The sequence below is a fragment of the Diplotaxodon limnothrissa genome, linkage group LG20, assembly GCF_057381915.1.
Source record: "Diplotaxodon limnothrissa isolate DT_005_m linkage group LG20, D_limnothrissa_male_GT1.1, whole genome shotgun sequence".
In the NCBI taxonomy this organism is placed as follows: Eukaryota; Metazoa; Chordata; class Actinopteri; order Cichliformes; family Cichlidae; genus Diplotaxodon; species Diplotaxodon limnothrissa.
This window is the reverse complement of record NC_140615.1, coordinates 18601806-18624370: the sequence shown is the minus strand read 5'-3', so window position 1 is coordinate 18624370 and position 22565 is coordinate 18601806. Positions and strand designations below refer to the sequence as shown.

At 38.0% G+C, this 22565-nt stretch overlaps 1 protein-coding gene across 1 annotated transcript; it reads right to left on the bottom strand.

Annotated features, from left to right (window-relative positions):
• Nucleotides 1-1154: 1154 nt before the first annotated feature.
• hck (HCK proto-oncogene, Src family tyrosine kinase) lies at nucleotides 1155-20334 on the bottom strand. The gene is made up of 13 exons (XM_085344705.1): nucleotides 20194-20334; nucleotides 10071-10210; nucleotides 7970-8003; nucleotides 7348-7441; nucleotides 7094-7189; nucleotides 6719-6822; nucleotides 6084-6233; nucleotides 5557-5709; nucleotides 5260-5442; nucleotides 4878-4954; nucleotides 2868-3021; nucleotides 2443-2574; nucleotides 1155-1569 (listed from the first exon to the last, which is right to left on the bottom strand). The coding sequence occupies exons 2-13, from the start codon at nucleotides 10200-10202 to the stop codon at nucleotides 1367-1369; spliced, it is 1512 nt and encodes a 503-aa protein (XP_085200831.1). The 5' UTR covers nucleotides 10203-10210; nucleotides 20194-20334; the 3' UTR covers nucleotides 1155-1366.
• Nucleotides 20335-22565: the final 2231 nt, after the last annotated feature.

The window sequence follows — 22565 nt, the reverse complement described above, 5'->3', positions numbered from 1 at the left end:
GTTTGCATCTCTTCATATATATCAATGTCTATACAGAATATATCGTACACATTAAGTCTGCAAGAAAGATCCACTGCAAAAGGCACTATAAAGAAGTAATGCTAAATCCACAGCATAATGAAAAGTATAAATAGTGCTTTTAAGCAGAATCAGCAAGACAATACCCGCTTTCCTGTGAAACACCACAGTTTTATGGGAGGAGGGGGGCAGTGGTGGGATTGCTTGTTTTATTATAGTTTTATTAGAGCTGAACACATTTTCCTGTGAACATCTGTGTTGTGGTTGATGGCTGGACAATGTGCGCTAGAGCATAACAGCAATCTCCAGGTGTTTGTGAATGGGGCCATGTTTGTGCTACCATAATATTTTGTGAGTGAGAGAGTCTGGTTTAATGTGAGCTTAAAAAAACCCTTCAAAGGCATTCGATGTTAGGGACTGTACACAAATTACAGTGCTGATAAGAACAAAAACACGCAGGGCTATTTATAGTTTGTTTTTGTTTAATAAAATAGTTTTCTGCCTCTTGCAAATTCACTCTTTTGTCCTTGCTCTTCTGAACTCTGCAGGCGCTCTTCACGTGCAGTGCATATACATATTACCCAGGAATCTTTTTTTCAAGGAACTAAAAGGTTACGTCATGCATTGGTGCACTCTAGATCTCCTTTTGGTTAGGCAAACTAGTCTGCTTGCACATGGAAACATTTTGAAGAGCTATGCCACAAACTTCTCCAGTCCTGACAAGTTGGTGTTATTTTAGAAAACAGAAAGGTTGAAAAACAGAAAGCTCCACCTCTAAAGTTCCTGGAATCTAGAGTTCCTGGACTTTGAGGGGGGAGGTTTGTCTGGTTTGTGCAATTCCTCCAGAGTTTCTGGAAATACGCTTTTCAGGAGACTCTTTCTGGTCCTTCTAACCCATGCCTCGCCTGCAAAGTGAAGTAATACAACTCACCCCTCCCAAAATGTCAGACAATGTGTCCTGTGCGTAACATTCAACTTCCTTACAGTAATCCATGATACGTCCAGTCTGTAATAAAATGACTACAAAAAAATGATTACAGGTACAAATGATGGATGTGTTTGTGCATCACTTATTATATCGGGGGCTGCAGATATAACAAACCTGTGGGACTATTAACAAAATTAAGAATCTTACATTGTGACTGCTTCCTTAAAGAAAACTTTCATGCATCTATAATTGCTGTACAGTCCCTTATTACTAAGAATTATATGTTTATAAATTAGAAAAAGATTGAGACGCAGATAGACAGAACTGTAGAGATTGTATATATGTGTGTGTGACCTGAGCTGCATTGCTTCCTGTAGAAGTTACAGTAGGTGTGAATGGATGTGCTCTGAAACATTAGCCTCATGGCTGCTGCTGATACTGGCTCTCTGTGGCTGTGTAGAAATCCTCCAGGACGCTCTGCAGGTAATCAAAGGTGGGGCGGTCCTCAGGCTTGTTCTTCCAGCACTCCATCATGATGTCATATAGTTCCTTGGGACAGCTATCCATACGTTGCATTCGATAGCCCTTCTCCAAGTGGCGGATCACTTCTGGATTGGTCATACCTGAAAATAATGGAACAAATAAAAGTAAAAAGAAGAGGACTAATGTAGGAGTAAGACAATCTAGAGTGCTTTGGTGAAGGTGATAGTTCATTTGATTAGTTGGTCGATGAACAACTTTGATTCAGACTAAAAACTACAGGATGGACTCAAGAAAAATACTTATGGAAAATCTCTGTCTTTGTTAATGGATAGGTTTATCTATCGCCTATGGATAGCTTCTCCCTTCATGATAATAACATTCCAAACTAAGGCAGCTATGTTATAATTTTCCACTCAAGGTGACGTGGCTGCAGCGAATGAACTGTTATTTAATCTTAGTTGTACTAAGAGGAACTTAAAGAAGTCACTTGCTAACCTAAACTAGCATCCTACTTGTTATTACAGTATAGTAAGAATGCAATCTGCCAGTGAAGCTACCAAGCAAGTGCTAGCAATATCTGATAGATACCATTAGAGCACTTCCTCGTTCACAGACTGTACATACAGTAAGACAGGATTTGTTATTCAAAGCATGCCTCTGAAATTGCTGCTCCACCTGACTGTTGTCTACCTCAACTTTGTGTTTATCAGAGCAAGAACACTACTATTGTTCATCTTCTTTAATACAATGTGTCTGGGTTTTTTTTTTTTAACATTCTTTAGATTCTTTAGTGTCCTCCTTAAGTATAAAGTCATGTGTTGAATATCTCTAGTAACATTCTAACTTTTTATACAGCCATGTTTATATATTCAAAAAATCCCATGCTAGCTTGTTAGATTTATTGTCTTAGTAGGTCACTTTTAACCAAGTAAGCTTCTCCTGTTTACCAACTATTTGTGCAAATGTCCTGCTTTTCATGGGATTTGTGTCAAACTCTTGCGTTTTCCACTTACCAGGGTATGGTGTACGCCCATAGCTGATAATTTCAGTCAGCAAGATGCCAAAGGACCAGACATCAGATTTGATTGTGAAAGAACCGTAGTTTATGGCCTCAGGGGCTGTCCATTTAATGGGGAACTTAGCACCTGGTTGGAAATAATTGAAAACCCAGTTAGAATAGGAACTAATGTTGACAGTGAGACATCACTTGTCACCTAATGATACGGATCTCCTGGTGACATGTTTACAATGTGTAAACCATGAGGTAAGTCGCTCTTATCGTCATTCTCTGCTTGTTTTGTCATTTGGGTCGTAATCTGATATTTCACTGACACAAAGTCATTTCCCTTTGATTGATGAAACTGTGACTGCTGCTATTCCATCTGTTCTGGGACGATACTTGCCCGGATCTTTTGTAATAGGAAACATTGCGCTGTACCTTCCCTGGCTGTGTACTCGTTGTCTTCAATGATACGAGCCAGGCCAAAGTCGGCAATCTTGCACACCAAAGCCTTATTGACCAGGATGTTGGCAGCTCTCAAGTCTCTGTGGATGTAGTTCCTCTGCTCAATGTAGGCCATCCCCTCGGCAATCTAGAAACAAAAATGACAGAGGACAAAAAGTTGTTGCCAAAAATTAATATCACTGGCAAGGAAACACTGTTCCCTTTTTCTTTCAGTTCATTTTACTGCTGGTAATAATAGCAACAGATATTTTGCTATAATATGCATGAGGATTCACATGGGTACTCTTTCCCTTTAGCACCTTTGTGTTACTGCTTGATAAGATCAGCCTCTCTTGCTATCTGATCAATAAACTTGAAAAAATCAGTCATGGTATGATTTAATCAAAGTAGGTGACCTTTTTCCCTTCCCCTTCTCTCTCTGTTCTTTGTATTTAATAGGAACCACCTCAACAGCAACAGCAACAAATATGCATGCACCCCCACGGATTAACTGCAAAAACCTGGATGTCTCACTCTCTTTGAAGGTGGTATAGTTGTTAGATGGGCTATTTCAGAAACTGCTGATCTCCTGGGGGTTTCCCACGTTACCCTCTCTAGTGCAGAAGAGAAAATATCAGTTCCCTGAGCAAAAATGGCTTGCCTATGTCAAGTTAGAAGTCAGAGAAGGATGGCCAGACTGCTCTGAACTGATATGAAGTTTAACAACTTTAACCACTGTTTACAAAATGGTAAGCAGAAGAACATCTCTGAACACACAGATATTGAACCAGATGGGCTACTGTAGCAAAAACCACTTCATACTATATGCCACAGCTGTCAGCTAAAAACAGGAAACAGGCTGCAGGTCATGCAGGAGTCTTTTAGTACTAACTAAGCACTGTTTAACCACCACTGCTTATCTAATTAAAATGTTGTTGCTAAGCATGGTAAATGGCCTGTATTTGTATAACGCTTTACTAGTCCCTAAGGACCCCAAAGCGCTTTACACATCCAGTCATCCACCCATTCACACACACATTCATACACTCATGACCATGCCTTTATGACTATAGTGTGTGTATCTTCTCATATCTGCTTGCAGATAATCTCAAACTGCTTTTTACAATATCAGTTCACTCTGGGCTACTCAAAAGGCCTCAAAGTGATCAGAACTTAATCAAATAGAGCACTTCTGGCATGTGGTGAAACTGGAGATTTTGATCATAGATCCACTGCTTAACTGCATGAAGCTGTCATGTCAATATAGATCTAAATCTGTGAGGAATGTGTCCAGTACCTTGTTGAATCTATGCCACAAATAATTAAGGCAGCATTCGGAGGTGCCTTAATTACTCAATCAAGTACTAGCAAGGCGTAACTAAAGAAGCTGCTGGTGAGTGTGTTTGTTTTGTGTTTACTGCGAAAGACTGTTAGCACAAACTGGTGATATGTAGGTAAAACTAAATAGGATTTAAGTGGAATGGTAATTACAGTAAACTAGCCAGTTAGGGTAAAATAAGCACATATTCTCAAGGCACACTAGCTTCAAAGAAATGGTAGCTGCTTGAAAATTTGAATTTAGCCTGTTGATGTGTAACAGAAAATGTCTGTTTTTGAAGATTTACATTCATTCTTAAAATATTCAGCACAATAGCACAATGTAACCTGTAGTTCTTCTTTCATTGTTCCTCTTTGTAGTTAATATTTCCTTTTTTTCATTGACTAAACATGGTTGGAACATTTTGTTCGGTGTTACTGATAGGCCAGCACCATTACATTATCCTTCAGGGAGTTTTAATCATTTTACTTTGCTCAGTTTTACAGTTAGAATTTCTCACAGAGAACATCAACACAAGAGCTGAACTTTGAAAATGATTTTAATATTGGGACGTGTGCTTTGCACTGCATACAAACACAAGTTTCATTTACAGCCAGAAAACCAGGGAAACAGGTGGGACAAGCTTGCAAAAGCACCAGTACTGAATGTGACCAATATATTCTCACCTGAGCAGAGAAGTCAATGAGCTTTGGAAGCTGGACTCGGTTGCCCTCATCACTCTTTAAGAAGTCCAATAAACTACCTGTAGGCACACAAATGCAAAAGTATTAACAAACAGATGGCATTAGTTATTAAACTGATAATTATTATTATCACCCATTTTAACTATAGCCACTGCTTGTATTAGCTATGATCAGTTCATCTTTTTCAAATGTTCTTTTACCTCACAGCAAAGAGCATCTCCCTTCATTTTTAGTGTAACATAGTGTAAACATTTTGAACGTAAATGTCATGGGAAAACACTTTTCAAAGATGTTGCAGCAATCGCTGACATCAATAGCCCATGTGGACATGTACAAATACACACTCAGGCACACACACACACACCTTTCTCCATGAACTCAGTGATAATATAGATTGGCTCCTCTTTGCTGACGACAGCATGAAGTCGAACCAGTTTGTCATGTTGTAGAGTCTTCATGAGGTTGGCCTCCATCATGAATGCTTCCACTGACATGCTGCCAGGCTTCATGGTCTTCACTGCTACCTTTGTGTGTTTGTTGTATGTGGCTTAAAACAAACAAACAAACAAACAAACAAACAAAAAATTACGTTTAGGAAATGGATTTCTACCTAACATCACAATAAACAAATGGATTCTACAATGATGAAGATCTATCTCACCCATCCACACTTCTCCAAACTGGCCAGCACCGAGCCTCTTATCCAGTTTGAGTGAAGATCTTGGGATTTCCCATGCATCCTTCTCCCACGGCTTTTCAGGTTTTGGACTCAGGCATGGGTTAGTCAGGGACTGGCAGAGACCATCTCCTTGCTCTGTATGTAGCAGAATGAATATTTAGCAATTTGATTTTGTACCTCTGTGGTAGAAAAGTATAAAATAAGAAATAATGCTATTGAGAAATCATGATAGTAGTACTCGTCACAGAGCAATGCAATGTTCCACAAAGGCTGCCATATTAAAGTTGGCCAGCAGAGTGTGCTCTGCACTACTATAAGAATAATGTTCAGTGGAATGCAAACTAAGCTGGAGCTGCTTGGCCGCCCCCAAGAAGTCCCAACGTCAGCAATTCAATGCAAACAGAAGATAACCTAACTGTGCTATTAAAACACTGTGAGCACAGCTGTGAAAAGTTTGAATGAGTCAGCACTGGACTAGAGCGTGAGATTGGTTGATAGCTAGAACTCACTCTTGTAATGGCTGACCAGTTCCTGCAGGGTGCTGAAAGTGATGCGGGGAGAGATATAAAATCCTCCATTATCCAGTGTACGAATCTTATAATGCTTCACTGTGTCACCGGACTGAGGATCACTGTCCCTGACAGACAGAGAGTAGCTGCCTGTGGAAAAGGAGAAACAGCATCTTATCCACAGGGACTGTTCAAAGCAAATTAAAGCAACACACAAGAGGTCTAGCTTGAACTGGAGTGTCTTTTCTCTTGTTTTTGCTTCATTTAGGGAAACAGAAAAAGCTGTGAGCATCACATGGACATTCCATCACAATTTTAATTTCATTCACGCTAGTGTTAACAGGAAGTCATATGTCTAGTTTTCAGACACTTTGGAAACATAGCATTCATTTTCAAATGAAATATAAGTCTGCTAAAGTATCCTTTTATCACTTCTATAGTTATGACTCTAAATGCTAATATTAAAACTAACTAAAACTAACTATTAACATTAACAAGTAATTAGCCCATGTGTCCTTTGTTACAAAGAAATATTAATATTATTATTTTAATGTACGATTTGGTCCATGCTTCAACTTTCTTCTCTTAGCCAACAAAAGAACAAAGAGTGTCTTTCTCAAATATACATCACTTACCTTTGGTAGTCTCACTGTCTCGGATCATGAAGGATCCAATTTTGTTCCCAGGGGCCAGCAACTGCCTCTCAGCATCTTTCCTGCTTACGCCCTTAAAGAACCACCTTAACAGTAGGAAACAGATAAGTCAGTACTGAAACCTTGTAGCGGCTATTTTGTATATGCCCTCATTTTACCTTCATATTGTTTTCTGTGTTACCAAGTTCATTTTCAGTTTAAAAACGTGACATCTAAATATGTTTAAATATGTTTAGCTTACATAATGCTCATTTCCCTATTATCAGTAATAACACTATGTCATGTTATTCGTTTTACTAGTATGGTACACAAGTGTGTGTGCATGTGTGTTTTTGTGTTCAGAGTGAGTCTGCTTACTCCTCTGCCTCCAGAGTATCTTTGGCTACATAGTTACTGGGGATGTAGCCTTCCTGACTTGTACTGATTAACATAGCTCTCCACCACTCGCCTGATCTGCAGAGAGAGTAAAAGACAGCATCTGTGAAGACTTAACAGAAACATGGCAAGTCAGAAGTGTCACAAGTCCCCAAACTAAATTTGGAACACGGAACAACCTGATAACTCTTCAAACCGCAAATAATATAAACCATCTTTTTTGTGGTTGAACTTACTCCTCTAAGATTTTCAGCTTATCTCCCTTCTTGAAGCCAAGGTCTCCCTCATGAATGGCCTCATAGTCGTACAGTGCCATGGCAATACTCTCCCCTAAAGCAGAAAAAAGAAAGCAGAGGAAGGCCTCATGCACTGTTGCTGTCATGTGCAGACTAAAACTTTTTTTCATTTCATTTTTTCATTGTCACCTTAAATTATGTGCATGAGGTTTTTGGCCAGTACTCCTAATATGTGAGAGCGACTGATTGTTCTGTTTGTTTCAGCACTAGGTTCACCGTTTTCTGGCTACAAGACTGACTTCTTTGTATGCTTGATAATAATAGCAATAGGGTTAGTTTTGAAGGCCTGCGTGGTGAGGCAGTGTGAGGGGTTATCGCTCTGCACACACACGCTGAGTCTTCTTCCTCTTTCTGGCATAAAAGACATAGCTTTCTGCATCTAACCAACACTGACCTACATCTTGGTTTTTTAAATGTGACATATCTATTCTCATATATCTGTGACATGTATTTGTGATGGCAAGGAAAACACCTGTAACTGGCTAAACGTGCTACTGTAATAAAAGATGTGGAATGAAGTCCCGACATGTTAGTGTTGCTGTACGTATAGAGTGAGACTCACCATCTGCAATGTTTGCATTGGAAGGCATTTTGGCCTGTGGAAAGACAGATAGAAAAAAAAGTAAGTTCTTTCAAATAATCATTTCAAAATCTACAAGAAAATTGTTTAAAGCTGTAGTAATTATTACAAATCCTGCACAAAACACTAGTGCAGGATTGGACAACAAGTCCAATTTTTAGTTAAAAATTGGACTTGTTGTCCACCCACTTCCTGGTGGTATTATGATGTCACATCATGGTAGTTATTCTCTTCAAATTCAATAATAATAAACTACTGTACAATTTGAATGAAATCAAAGTTATCTGAAATCCATAAAATTGGGTTATGAATTGAATGTGTGTGATGACATAGCTTAAGTGCTGTCACATGCCTCATGGCCATTAGGTTCGAGCACATTAATGTGCTTCAATAAAATAACTGGTTCTTATTCTACATGGGTTTTTTTAAACTCCATGCTGGAGGCATGTTACTGAAAACACACATTTCGAAGGAAGGAAGGACTTTATCATATCAAATCTAGAAATCTAAATGTGGTACAGAGTAAATTTTGTTTGAGGTTTCTGACATGTAAGTCGGCTCTTCGTGTCACACAGTTTTTGACACAAAGTGTTTATTTTTTTTACAATGATAAAAATAAACAGAGTTATGTAGAAACCAGGCGTGTAGATGTAACATCTGTATATTTAGACATCTGTAAAAGAATACTATGTGCAAGTCGAGAGCTGTCTTATCCCTTTTCATTCTACATCTCCTAGCTGACTGCTGTGCTCTGCTTCTTCTTCTGTTACTTCCTCTTTCTTGACTAAGGGTGAAAGAGATGTTATAGTCAGTACACAGGAAACAGTAGCCGGAAGAACCGCACTTACCGACCGCAGCACTGCTGCTTACCCGTGCCACAGATCAAAGTCTGGCCGGTATGCAAACTCACAACAAGTCACAGGCTAGTTAAGAGTGTGTGTTGTCACGCATATATCCTTTTTGAGTAGCACAAGAGAAGTGACTCCTATCACTTCTGAATCAGTGAAATGTGTTCTTACTCTTCTGTATCATTAAAGTAAAGTAGTACTTGTAATATGTTATGAATAATAATTATTTGTCTTTTAAAGCCAAAAATCTGTCTGCCCCTTTTATTTGGACCAAAACAAAAAATGGAAAGTACTTTCTGTTTATTTACTACAAATATATTTCAGTTTGATTCTACTTCCGAGCTACTGCACTTATTTGCCAGCTGTTGTTTATTTTAAGACGTCAAACATTAAAGAAAAAGAGGTACATTTATCAAGCGCTTCTCTAAAAAAAATTACATTACGTGGAAAACGGAATGTACATATGAAAAATAATGGTATGTTATCATTTTCCATTTGTGGCCAACCATTAAGTTAAAAGCCACTGGGTTAAAGTGTCCAGTAGCATTAAGTAGCTACAACAGTCACTCGCTAGGGGAAGTTGCGTATTCCTTGACTGGTTGGTGAGTGGCTGCTGCCTCTCACTGGTCACAAAGAGGGTGCTACAGCGTGCATGCAGACAACCTGCTATTGTTACCTTTGGGTGACTAAGGCGATCGCCTGGTGACCAAAGCAGGATTTTTTTTTGGTGCAGCACACCAATCAATCACTTGTCAGCTTTTTTTTATGGTGGTTACAATAGGGTTACTGAGCTGTATTGATGCTTTCATAATGACTGCCTTCAACCACTTGCATATTGGTTGGAAAAGGCCCTTTGAAAAAGGCCTGTGTGACTGGGGTCTAACCTAAGACTAAGGTAAATAATGATCAAAAATTGGTGGTATGAGTGAATGTGAACATAAATGGCTGTCTGTCTCTGTCTCTGTGATGGACTGGCCACCTGTCAGAGGTGTACCCTGTACCTTGTCCTATGAGAGCTGGGATAGACTCCAGCCCAAGTTCAGTCAACAATTATGGTAAAATTATATTGCTAATACTGTTGCGAGTTAGACCAGTAAATACTTTTACAGTACATTTAACATTATTTAAGTGTGTCATCTAGTAGAACCTAACATATAGCCAGTGGAGGCAATAGAGGCTAATTGCAGGCTAACAATATGAAACACTTTATGCTGTGACATAAATTGACTACTTACAGCTTTATTCCCAGAGTTTCCTGTGGTTGGGTCTTTGACATAGTGGGCAGTCTGTGCTCGGTTCTGCAGATCATCATTACCCGTTCCTTTGCTGTGAGGCTCCTGCTCCTTTTTTGAGCCCACACAACCCATGGTGCCTTCTGCAAGATAACAACAAGAGGAGAAACAGCAAGATGTGAAAGTGTGGACATCAGCAGCATTTTTCAGGGTATTTGCCCCCTAAACTTAATAACTAGTTGTGCAACCTTTGGCAGAAAAACAGCAATCAAGCATTTGTGATAACTGTGGAGGACTTTTGGCCAGTTCTTCTTTGCAGAATTGTTTTAATTTAACCACACTGGAGGGTTTTTGAGCATGAATGGCCAGTTTAGGGACAGTTACTTTTACACAGCATTGTATTGGTTTTATTCAGAGGAGAGTGGAGTGTGCAAAATAAATTAATATAGTTTAAGAATTGTGGAATTTTAGTATCAAAAACGGCAACAAACAATATGATTCTAGCTTTTCGTACACAGAAGGAGTTAGGATGTTTAAAAAGCACAAGATTCATAATAAATGTGTAAAGCAGTGGTTCCCAAACTTTTTTCGCTGGCCCCCCCTTTGTTTTACAGAAAAATGTTCGCCCCACACACACATCCATATTTTGCTCAATTGAGGTTAATTACACACCTCAAACATTTAGTAAACAATTAAGCAAATACAAGTAAACTGCAGGTAGTAATAAAATAAACTACTAACTCTTTTACGCTACGTCCACACCTACACGGGTATTTTTGAAAACGCAGCTGTTTCGTCCACACGTAAACGGCGTTTCGAATCACTGAAAAATGAAAACTCATTTTTTGCGTTTACGTGTGGACGAGGAATACAGAGTTCGTCATGCAACGTTAAAGGTATGTGCCTTTTTTCACCTCACGCTGTGCGCCACGTTATTGTTTACATGAGAGGAATTGCAGAATGGCAGATAGTCAGATTAACAGTATTTTGTCTCTATCTTCAGGTTTTACACGCTTACATATAAACACACAGTTTCTGTCCCTCTATTTAGAAAGGCAGAGGCGTCACGGTTTGATTATTTTACATGTAGTTGTTTTTTTCCTGTGTAATAATGTTCAACATTGCTATCAATAAATTTTTCAAAAAAATGCCTCTCTGTGCAAAATGAGTTTAAAAACATAAACAGCTGTGGGATACTGTTTGTCCTGATTTAGACAGGGGGAACAAACTGGCAGGATCAGCCTGATGTTATTTATATCCCACTGTAACTTTACTGTATAAAGAGCAAACATCTCCAAAATGTCAGGAGTAGTTAGTCATTACAACAAGTGTTTGTGAACTAAAAATCAAGAATGTGGAATACTGTTTGTCCATGATTTGAAGAGCCCAGGTGTGCTCCCGACGAAGGAAAGACCAATTCTGCAGGGGAGACCAAAGGGAAGATATGCTTCTCCATATTTTCTAGTCTTTGGCTTAAAATAAAGTTGGTTTGGAAACATATTCAGCTATGCTTCATCTCCTGCTTTGCGTTTGTGTTGGCTCCCCGTGCTAGCAGTGTCCAAGCATTGTTTTTTAAAAAAAAAAAAATTCCCTTTTCATGCAGCGCCCCCCCTGCAATGGCTCTGCGCCCCCCCTAGGGGGCGGGCCCCACACTTTGGGAAGGTCTGGTGTAAAGAGTTAGCTAGCTTCTCTTACACATATAAGCTTAATAAATTATTTCTCAAATGACCTTTGAAAGAACTGCAGAGGATTCTTCGCTTAGTTAAAGTAAATCCAGATCCTTCCTTGTAAATATAAGCCGAATATTAATTTGATTACAATCGTTAATTTTTGGTTTTTACTGCCGAATAGGGTTGTCCACACAGGAAACAACTAAAATCAACCAATACCTCATCACAGCTCACAATTAAACTTCATGTATCATGTTTTTGCTATGTGGATAAAAGAAAAGAGAAGTAACTCAGGGGGGTGGCTGAGGTGAATGGATGGGCCAATGTTACTTTGAACACGGGAGGCTGGACTCCAAACCAAAACTCAGCATTAGACATTATCTCAACCCAACTGCTCTTACTGTAAATGTACTGAGAAAATTCTCTCATTTTGGGTGTGTAACGTGGGAAAACAGCATGTGAAGATATATGTGTCGCCACAGACGGTAGACTGAGAAGAGAAAGATGCCTTAAAACTCAGATGACCATGAGTAAATGTTTTTGACACACTGCAGGCTTCTGCGAACTCCACACTACTGCTGTTTATTCTGAATAATTCATATGTTCTCACACATGTTCGTGACTCACTTGATGATGTTTGCAGTTTTGGCAAGTAAGTCTTTCTGTGTCATGTGCCAACAAAATAATTTCCACACAAGTCTCTGTTATTCATCTGTAACATCTAGGGAATGCATCCTTGTATCACACTGTTTCAGCGCATTTATGTCTGTATATGTAAATGTGCATGCAGATAAATGGAACAAAGTTTTACAGGAACAAGAACAAAGAGAGAGTCTGTGATAGGAGATGGACACTGTGTTTGATAGCACATGCACAGATAGAGAGGACACAAGAGAGACAGCTGTTCATGTCTGATCTCCCGCCACCTCAGAGAGGCAGATTATCGCCCTGAGCAAAGGAAGCCTAAACAGAAAAGCCACAAAGCAGCAAAAAACATCAGCGGTTACAGAATTTTTCATGTTTTCTCCAACTGGCTGTTGATCTGTTCTGGAAGCTGCAGATTATTATGGCCAGCAATAATTACCATACTGTCAATTATGCACAGTGGCGAGCAATGGAAAATGTTTAGACACAGGAAGTGGTGTTACTGAGGTCAAAATTGGTGGCGTTAACATATTTACTTCCCCTTTTCTCTGCTCCAAACCTTGTTCCTCTTCAGATGTCTACTTGAGGCCTCTTTGACTTCTTTAATAAAACTCTCAGTACAATACCTCTAGATAATGAACAGTCATGGTGCCGCAGTTTTACTAATGCAAAATTAAAATTAGCGAAACAGTAAAAGAGAGCTTTTTACTCTGTGAAAATGCAACTGTCAGTGTCTTGCCCACATGTGACGCACCTACAAGACACTTCAAAGACAAACCAACTCGTCCACACAGCCTGAATCAAAAGTGCCAGCAAAAGTGGAAAAAAACCTCAGTTCTCAGGCTGGGATGTTGGTGCATGAAGTCCTGACAGCGCTTCACATTGCAGCATAATTTTAATATCACTGTATCCAGTGATAATATCCTAAATATGTCTCATCGCCAGTACGTGCAGAATCTTTACAAGAGTATAATATCAGTCTGATTGTGTGGGTGCCCAGTTGTTGCTGTGCCCTTGCTACCAGTAGGTGAGAGCTGACAAGCATCACAGTGACTTTAACTTTAAAAGCTGCTTATCCTATTCAAAGTATTATGAACACAGAAACGACTTTTTCAATTACATCTCTGTAACACTCAATATGCAATAAAAAGAACAGCAAAACATTTTTCTCCAAGAGTTATCTACTGCAATTAAGCTCTAAAGTTAAAGACAAGATCTGTTTTGCAGATAATTCAAACTGATCAATTTGCTAAGAGTAGCTTATTGCAGATATAGTGAATGGTTTACAGGATTTTTTTTCACTAAAAAAAATAAAAGATTAAATGTGAAGCATAAATGCATGAATTTGGTCTAATGGCCTTTAGAATACAAAAAGTCAGATTGTGCAGAAATGTATGGGAAAGCAGATCTCTGTAAACACTTTCACGAGGGGTGACTCATTTGGATAATTTAAAGTCTGCCTAAAAAAACAAACCTTTGATGCTTTTAATTTTTTTTTCATGAAGTAAGGTCCCATTAGAGTCAGAAAGACAGATAAAGCTGTGCATTGTTTAGAGCGGGCCTTATTTTGTGACACGTAGCTACCGCAGTGTTCCAGGGTTTCTCATTCAGATCTAGCCCTTCGCTTGTCATGTCTGGTTTCAAAACGGCAAGATGGTGACAGTTAAAATGCCCTGCTAGGGCCTCACAATGGGGCCACTTTACAGCTGTGCGCAACATTTTTAGATCTAAACAAACTTAAAGGCAGCTTTATAAACCCGATTTATCTCATAAATACTCTTTGTGGTAGCAGATGATTCAACTTGCTGTTAATCCCAGTGCTTATATTCTGCCCGTACATTACAGATACATGGATGCTACTCTTCACTGGAACACCTTGGAAAACAAATCCACTAATGACTTTACTGTAGCTTCTATTTGGAGCTTTCTGTCAATGAACAACAGCAAAACTGTGTTAATCCTAATGGACTGTGCCTCCAGGTTATGAAAGCTGGGAGTGTGAGGATTATCAGTTCTGCAATAGAAAGACCTTGGATTCTTAAGGGCCTGGATGTTGTATTTTGTTAGAAAGAAAAATAAATTTCCCAAAAAAGCTAACCCTTCTCAAATAACGAGGTTGTTGAATGTAACTGCGGTAAAAATTGCGTGCTCATCCACTCCATCATTATGGATTAGAGGGGATGACGACTCCTCACATCAGAGAATTTCTCCTTTTTTCATGTGTTTTCTGAGAATTCTGAAAATTACACTTGTTTCTTTGAAGAGTATAAGAGAAAAAATGACAATGCAGTCATTGTCATTTTTTCTTAACATGAAGCCAACTGAGTTTAACCAGCAAAAAGAAAGTATTTCTAAAGACTACTAATTAACATATATTGCTTTGACAGTACTTAGGAAATACAAATATAACGGTAAATGATAGCACAACCAAAGTGCGTGAAGTCATTGAAAAAAACAAAACACAAAAGTCTGAACTGATGAACTTCAGATATGCTGTTAGGCCTCCCACATACATTTATAAATAGTTGCCATTTCTGGATCTGGATCCATTTTGCTAAGGGGCTGTTGACTTGGGCTGCTAACCCATCTCTACCTAATAAAAACTTAATGTTATGTTACCATCTTTAGTGCTATGCTAAGTGAAATAATAATATATTTTCTAACTAAATTAAGAGAAAGATGTTGACTAGTCCAAAATAAACTATACATAAAGAAATGATCAAACCACTTTACAACAATGTAATTTCATTGTGTCCTGACAATCTTGAAAGACCTCTAACCACAGACACGTGGTGCCACTCCCCTAAACAATATGGCAAGTATACTGAGATACTGTTCTTATAAATAGTAGAGGCCAAAGATATCTCTCTCTCTCTCTCTCTCTCTCTCTCTCTCTCTCTATATATATATATATATATATGTATATATATATATATATATATATATATTTATGGGCTTCCCCAGATTTAACACTTCATGCTGAGGCAACTGATAGTCATTACACAAGTCATGTCTGCATAAGTCTTTAATCAATATTGCGCTATTAATCCACTAAATGTTAAACTATTGATTTTAGATTCTAAGAATGGTCTTCATAACAACAATATATATATATATATATATATATATATATATATATATATATATATATATATATATATATTTATATATTTATGGGCTTCCCCAGATTTAACACTTCATGCTGAGGCAACTGATAGTCATTACACAAGTCATGTCTGCATAAGTCTTTAATCAATATTGCGCTATTAATCCACTAAATGTTAAACTATTGATTTTAGATTCTAAGAATGGTCTTCATAACAACAAGGTAGCAATACAGTCTAAGTAAAACAGAAAATAAATAAAAAATTGTGTATATAAAGTAGGCTAGCAAAACAAAACCACAACCGTCTCGTCTGTTATGATTCTCACACCTACAAATGTTTACACTAAATGTGAAGCACAGACCAGAATGGAAACATAACTACATCTGTAGTAGTTGTGAATGGCTCACCAGTCACCACCTATAATTCATCTACTTCTGCAGCAGACAAGGAATGAAGCCCCTAATTAGTGATTCATCTCATCAAAGTATACAAAAATAAGTGGTAAATGAACATGGATCCTGTGTAAATGTGAACGTGTATCAGTTTCTGTTGTGTAAAAAATAAAAAAACTTGGTTAAAAAAATGCTTTTATGGCAATTTTGTTTTCACCTTTTATTGGGGATACAAAAGACAAATTCATGGGAAAATTCTTATGCTTTGACTACGCCATCAGTTTCAGTTCTGTACCTATGCTGTTCTCTTATTGTTTTTTCTCCTCAGCTTGTGGCCGAGACCACATCAACCTTCAAAAAAGCACTATCTGGAACAATGGCTTTGTTAAACCTGTAAAGTCACCTTGTTTCTTTAACAGTAAAATCTTAAAAAACACATGGCGTCTAATGATAGAAATCCCAAATCTATATCTAGTTATCAATCTCCACCCATGAAAAACATGATTTTAATCACAGCAACAAAAGATAAAGTGTGGAGTTTGACACAAGGTTATGTCCCAAAATACTTTTTGGGAAGTAAACTTACTTTCTTGTAAAGAGTTAGCAGGGAGTTTTACCACTCCTATGTGCTCAAGTTAAAAAGAGGCTATGGCGAGGAACCTGTAACCTTAGCATCACGACTGGAAATTGGCTTAAACAAATAGCATAACTCTGAGTCGTCATGTATATATACATAAATATACATAAATATAGGTTACATTAAGATAAAGATAAACAGCCAGTGATGACTGAATCACCGTATGTTGTACGTTACATTTCAGTTCAAAACATCACAAATTGGTGCGCTGTGGTAAAACTATCGTGACTTTATGAACTCATGTAAATGCCCCACTGTAATCACAGCCAGTATTTTTTTCATTATCTTTTCTTTTAAATAAATTAACTGTATTTTTAAAAAATGTTCTTTCTGTTTGTTTTTTGCTGCATAAAAAAAATTATATGGGCACTGATGGTTTGACAGAAGAGACTTTTCTTCATCATGTATTTAATTTAAACACCACGGCGGCCCTAATAAACAGTCATTAAAAAACTTTAAAGGCAGACTGCACATGTGCTAAAGGAGACTTGAAGACGACGCATGATAGCATGATGAATCTGACTTTATCATCTGAGATCAGCTTGGCTCATCTACTTTAAAGACACCACTGACTGTCAGCATTTTTGACCAGACCAAGTAAGGCTGCCATGGCAAAAACCCTGTACTGACTTAACCAGTGGTAGGATTTCTTTTTGTCTTTTTGCTTATGAATTCACTTTTTTTATTAGAAGGAGGAACTTATAATTTCTTCTTTCATAAATGATGCGGTAAAACTCTATAATAAGCACTTTGTTTTTCAATAGCAACGTCTATAATATGACATCACTTTTGGAAAACATGCACCGTGTCTTTCAGAAGAGAAATGCTGCCTTTCAAATTATGCATTTTTGATCTGAGATAAGAAAACATATAGGCTCCCTAGCAAGTGATTTACTTTGATAATACCAACTTCTGAAAGCATATAAGTGAGGGTTAACCTTATGATTACGAGCTCTGATTGCAACTTTAAAGAATTTGTAATGAACAATTAAACTAAGATACTTATTCAGTAATATCATATATGGATGTTGACAGTATAACACCACTGTGTCTTCTAACCGACTCAATCTCTATGGCTGGCAGTGTAAAGGCCCAGCTCAGAATTAGCAACTGATATACTATGCAAATGAGTACCACTCCTAACACTAGGCTGTGTATTCATAAATATATGTATCCATTTTATAGACCCTATTGCAGACTTGTATTTGGAGGCTATCTGCTTCCTTTACCTGTCTGAGAGGTGACAGGTAAACAGGTGAGCAGGTATCAGGCTGCTTTAATGCTCATGGCTTTAAGGAAGTATCTCATTTATTATCCTACATTTAAACTAGTCTGCTACAGCAACAAACATGAGCAAAAACTCTCTCAAGGGACAGAGGAGTGGAATTATTCATGTGTGCCTTGTTGGGCGGCCTTTCTTTTTTATGAAAAAGCTGCCAAGCTGTGTTTGTAGCTGTTTAGGACTGCCTCAGGCCATAACAACATCACCTGCCAGCCTGGCAAGGGACCAACAGAAAGAAAGAAAGAAAGAAAGAAAGAAAGAAAGAAAGAAAGAAAGAAAGTTGACATCGTGTCAGCCTGGTGGGTTACTCCTGTGCATCTGTGTATACTGCTGGCACTCAATAACACCTAATAAATTTGGCTGATAGACACATGGCAATCGAAATGTGATAAAACAAAATAAAAACATATACTTTCTATATGAACAAACAATTTTATTTATGGTTTGATTCTTATTTTATTATTATGTCACACAAGTATGACAGGTTTGGGTAACAAAGTTATAATCAGTGTAAGGTTGCACTTATTAACTTGCACGCTTGAAAATAATATCTAGTTTAGGTGGTTTAATGTTATCTGTCATTAATTTCTGAGTTCTCAGAGAAGTCCAATGTGTCTGCTCAAATTTGAACATTAAAAAAAAATTAATTTTTCATTTGCCAAATAGATAACTAGTGAGATGTTTTCTGTTTGTTTGTACAGTATTAAACAAGTTCAACAGATTTCTAAAATATTTGTGTTTTATTGCTTTTATGACCTGTCGTCCAGTAAATCTTGAAGTAAGAGAGGATTGTCTTCTAATAACTGATCTTTCATAGATCAAATGACTGTAGTCAAGTGTACAGCATTTTAAGAGGACCTTTTCTTATTGACTGTCATGCTGTACAATTCTACTGGTCGATGTTTATTTTACAGAAGTCCAAAGTTTCATAAAAAGACCCCACCGCTCAGGCTTCAGACTGCTTCAAATACTTAAAAAAGCTGAACCGTGAATCACAAAGATGAGCAAGGGGAGGTACTCTCACTTAAATGATGATAATTATATAAACCGGTTAGTCATCTTATTTGAGAAACTAAAATCAGTTAGCAGAATATTGTAAACCATATTCAATAAATGTTACACATTAAGTTCAGTTGAAAAAAACAATAAAAAATTTGCATTTTTTTCCACTTCACGGAGTCACTTCTTCATTTACAGCAGTGGCTTCTGGGGACATTTTGTACCCGATAATTCTGCACCCAGCGACTTTATAGGGTACTGACTGATTCTCAGTTTTCATCTTTATCAAACAACAAACAACGAAGACTTAACATACATTAATGTTAACACATTTAAAGCATATACACCAGCTTTCCATCATGAGGGTTTAGTCATTAGTCAGTCTCAGAATTGTGTTTCCTTCCAAACTAAACTAACAAACTAACTCATATAAATGTCATGTCAGGATAAATCGTGATTATGTGAAATGACGTGTTTGGAAAAGATGTAAAACTCAGTATGCTATATACATAACATACGTAACAGATCGATTCCACTTCGACTGTGTAATACATAAATTTGAATACAAATTAACTACAAAATTATTGTTTCATGTTTTGTAATGTAATTAAAACAACTGGGTTGCAATAACCCTTTAATTTTCCGTTTAGGACATTTTCGAAAAATGACGCTGAAGTGACTTCAGGCCTATTAATGCAAGACAAGACGAGGTATTCAGCTCTACTAAGTACTGTGATGTAATATCGGCATTTCTGCGGTGTGTCTAACACCTCCGGACTTTCTTTTAGTGCAAGTCTGTGGGGTAAGAGCAGGAAAATACAAACAATTGTCTTCCCCACACTGCAATCATATCCGTCGTCTTCCTTTAGGGGCTTTGATTCTAAACCCATTCAACGTTTAAATTGAAAGCTGGTGTATAAATAGAGAACAGAAGTGAAACTAGTCTTGTTTCTGGTTTAGTCTAGATGGACATTCTAAAAATAACTCCCATGCACCCACTCACACGCACTGTCACAAACACGGTAAAGGACTTCAGACCCTCGTTTTAAAAGATTTTCACATTTAGAAAGTGACGCGGGACACTCTGATAAAGGTGCTTTACTGCTGTACATCCCGGTAACACGGCCCACCGGCTCATCATCGCAGTTTATGCACCGTGACTTCTGCAGGCGGTGGCTGTCAAGCACCGTGAACTTCCTCTTTTTGGAAGTGAGCATCGCCTTTATAAAACTAAAAACTTGTCGATGATCAAACACCCACTTTCCAAGTCTTAAAAAATATTTTATTGTAACCTTTTTACTTCCTACCGTTATCTTTTTTGTGTGTTTTTGTTAAAATTTGTACATTATACCCTCTCACTCACAACACAAGCGAACACATAACAGGACACTTACCGCGCTTTAGTCAGTCGCTTCGACTAGTATCTCTTTGGTTATAAATGATCTTCTAAATTTGGATGAGCGGGTGTCGAATATTCCTCATTTCTTTTAAGTGAGTTCCATCCCTTCCTAACTCGTGTGGGTCATTCCGGACACGTTGACAGGGCGGCGGAGCGCAGCGCACTGGACTTGCAGGAGGAAGTTTAAGCTGTACGCATCTGAGGTGGGGGAAAGAGGAACAAGCGCACACCAATCGTGCTCTTGGTTTCACTGGCTGAAACAGCCGCTGGTGCCTTTGATACTTTGATGGACTCCAGAGCAGAGAGCTACCAAACGCAGGAAGTTGCATCAAGTTTCTTAACTACTGAGAGTTTGTATTTCCAGTTCAGTTTACATACTTGATAACATCTCCTGCATTTTTGCCATATTTGGATTAAAAACCTAATCCAGGTCAGATGGAAAAGGGTGGCTGTGCACAGGGAAGAGTGGATGGATTGGTTCACAGATGCGAGAGGAACATTTGCATGATGTGCGGGATGGCTCGAACAGGTATTCAAATAGTAGTTTGACAGCTATCGTGCTCAGCAGGTCGTTCTGGGGCTGGAGGCAGGCCAGGCAGCAGAGAGAGGAGGGGTAGGCGGTTCAGCCCCGGGGTAACAGCAGCGGCTCAGCATTAACACATGAGAGAACGCTCCCAGCTATAATCCTTAATCAAGAGTCAGGATTAGATTAGAAACGAAGTTCCCTCTGTCTCTCCACCTCCCGAGCAGAGACGGGAGGTGGAGGAGGGGAATCAGGATAAGAATAAAAGGGATAACATTAGTAAAATAAACAGAGAAAGGTACAATCGGGGCTTAGGATCGAATGAAGATGATCCTAGATAAAAACAGGGATGAAGGATTAAAGAGGCAGCTGCGGATGACCTGACTTTGTGACTGCAGATGTAGTGAGCCTTTTCTATTCTAAGGTACAGGCTTCACTTTGTGACTCTCATTAACTTCAGTGAGAAAAGTTCCTCATTTAGCCTGTGAAAAGCCAATGTTAAATTATTAACCCAGACACAGTCAGAGTAAACTGATGGGTAATTTGTTAAAGTGTTGTGGAGTTTTAATATCTTTATTGGGCCTTTCCATAAGGAAAAAAAAAACAACAACAACAACAACAACAAAATAAGCCAGAGTGAGCTTTATCTAATAACACCAAGCTTGCACACCCTGATAGATCCAAATGAACCCTTTAGGCAGAAATGACTACTACCACAACCAAATTTCAATCGACAACTTCTTATCTTTGCGAAACCTTTTACTTGTCATTGCTCCTTTTTCTGATTGCATCGAAATTTTGATGGCCTAGCATGAATTCATTTCATTCAATTCTGTGTATTTATTTATTGAAACAAAAGTCACGTCAAAGTATTTATATTATATTATATTATATTATATTATATTATATTATATTATTTTATATTTTTATATAAATACTCAATAAATATAAAAAATAAATATATACCGGTAATTATAAAATATAAATATCAAGACATATTTTGAGGCCCGTCCAGGCTGTGCTTTGCCTACTCTTGGGACACTAAGTTGGATAAAGAATTAAGAAAACGAATCAGTGGATTCCCTACATGCAGGTGCTGGGCAACAGTACTTGAGCCCCAAGTATAAAGCTTACCAAAAAGGAAAGTTTGAAGCCTAAAATTAAAAGTAGAGTCCTAAACCCAAAGTGGGAATTGGTTCTACAGGAGAGTCTTCTGATAGTTGAAGGCTCTGTCTCCCATTCTATAGTTGGAAACTGGGAACCACAAGTAAGCCTGAACCCTAAGAGAAAAATGCTCCATTGGGATAATAGAAAAACACACAATAGAACATTATGAGAAATGGATGGGGCTCCCGATAGAGCACGATTTCAATATTATTGAAACTGTGAGGTATCGTCTTGAGAGAGAACAGAACAAAATACAGTGTCCACTGAAGAGCTTTGAAATGTTCTTCACAAAGATTGGAGAACTATTCACGCAGACTACTTAAAGAAATTACAAGACAGCTTGCCTAAAAGAGGTGATCAGAGCAAATGTTAACTTTCAAGATAATTATAATTGTAAATTGCCTCATTTACTGTATTTTCACATGTCCTTACACATATTTCAATAAATGGCTACACCTATTTCCTCCTATCATAGCAAAACATAAAGAAATAAAGTGTGCCTCTAGTCTTTTGCACAGCATTGTATATTTCACAAATTGAATGGATCGATTTATTTTAACTATGTATATTTTCTGTGACCAGTTTCGGAGTCCCTGCAGATGTTCTCTTCTTGTTATAACACAGTTCTTCATTCCCATTCCATTTTGCATAATTGTAATTTCCCTGTTCTTTGATCT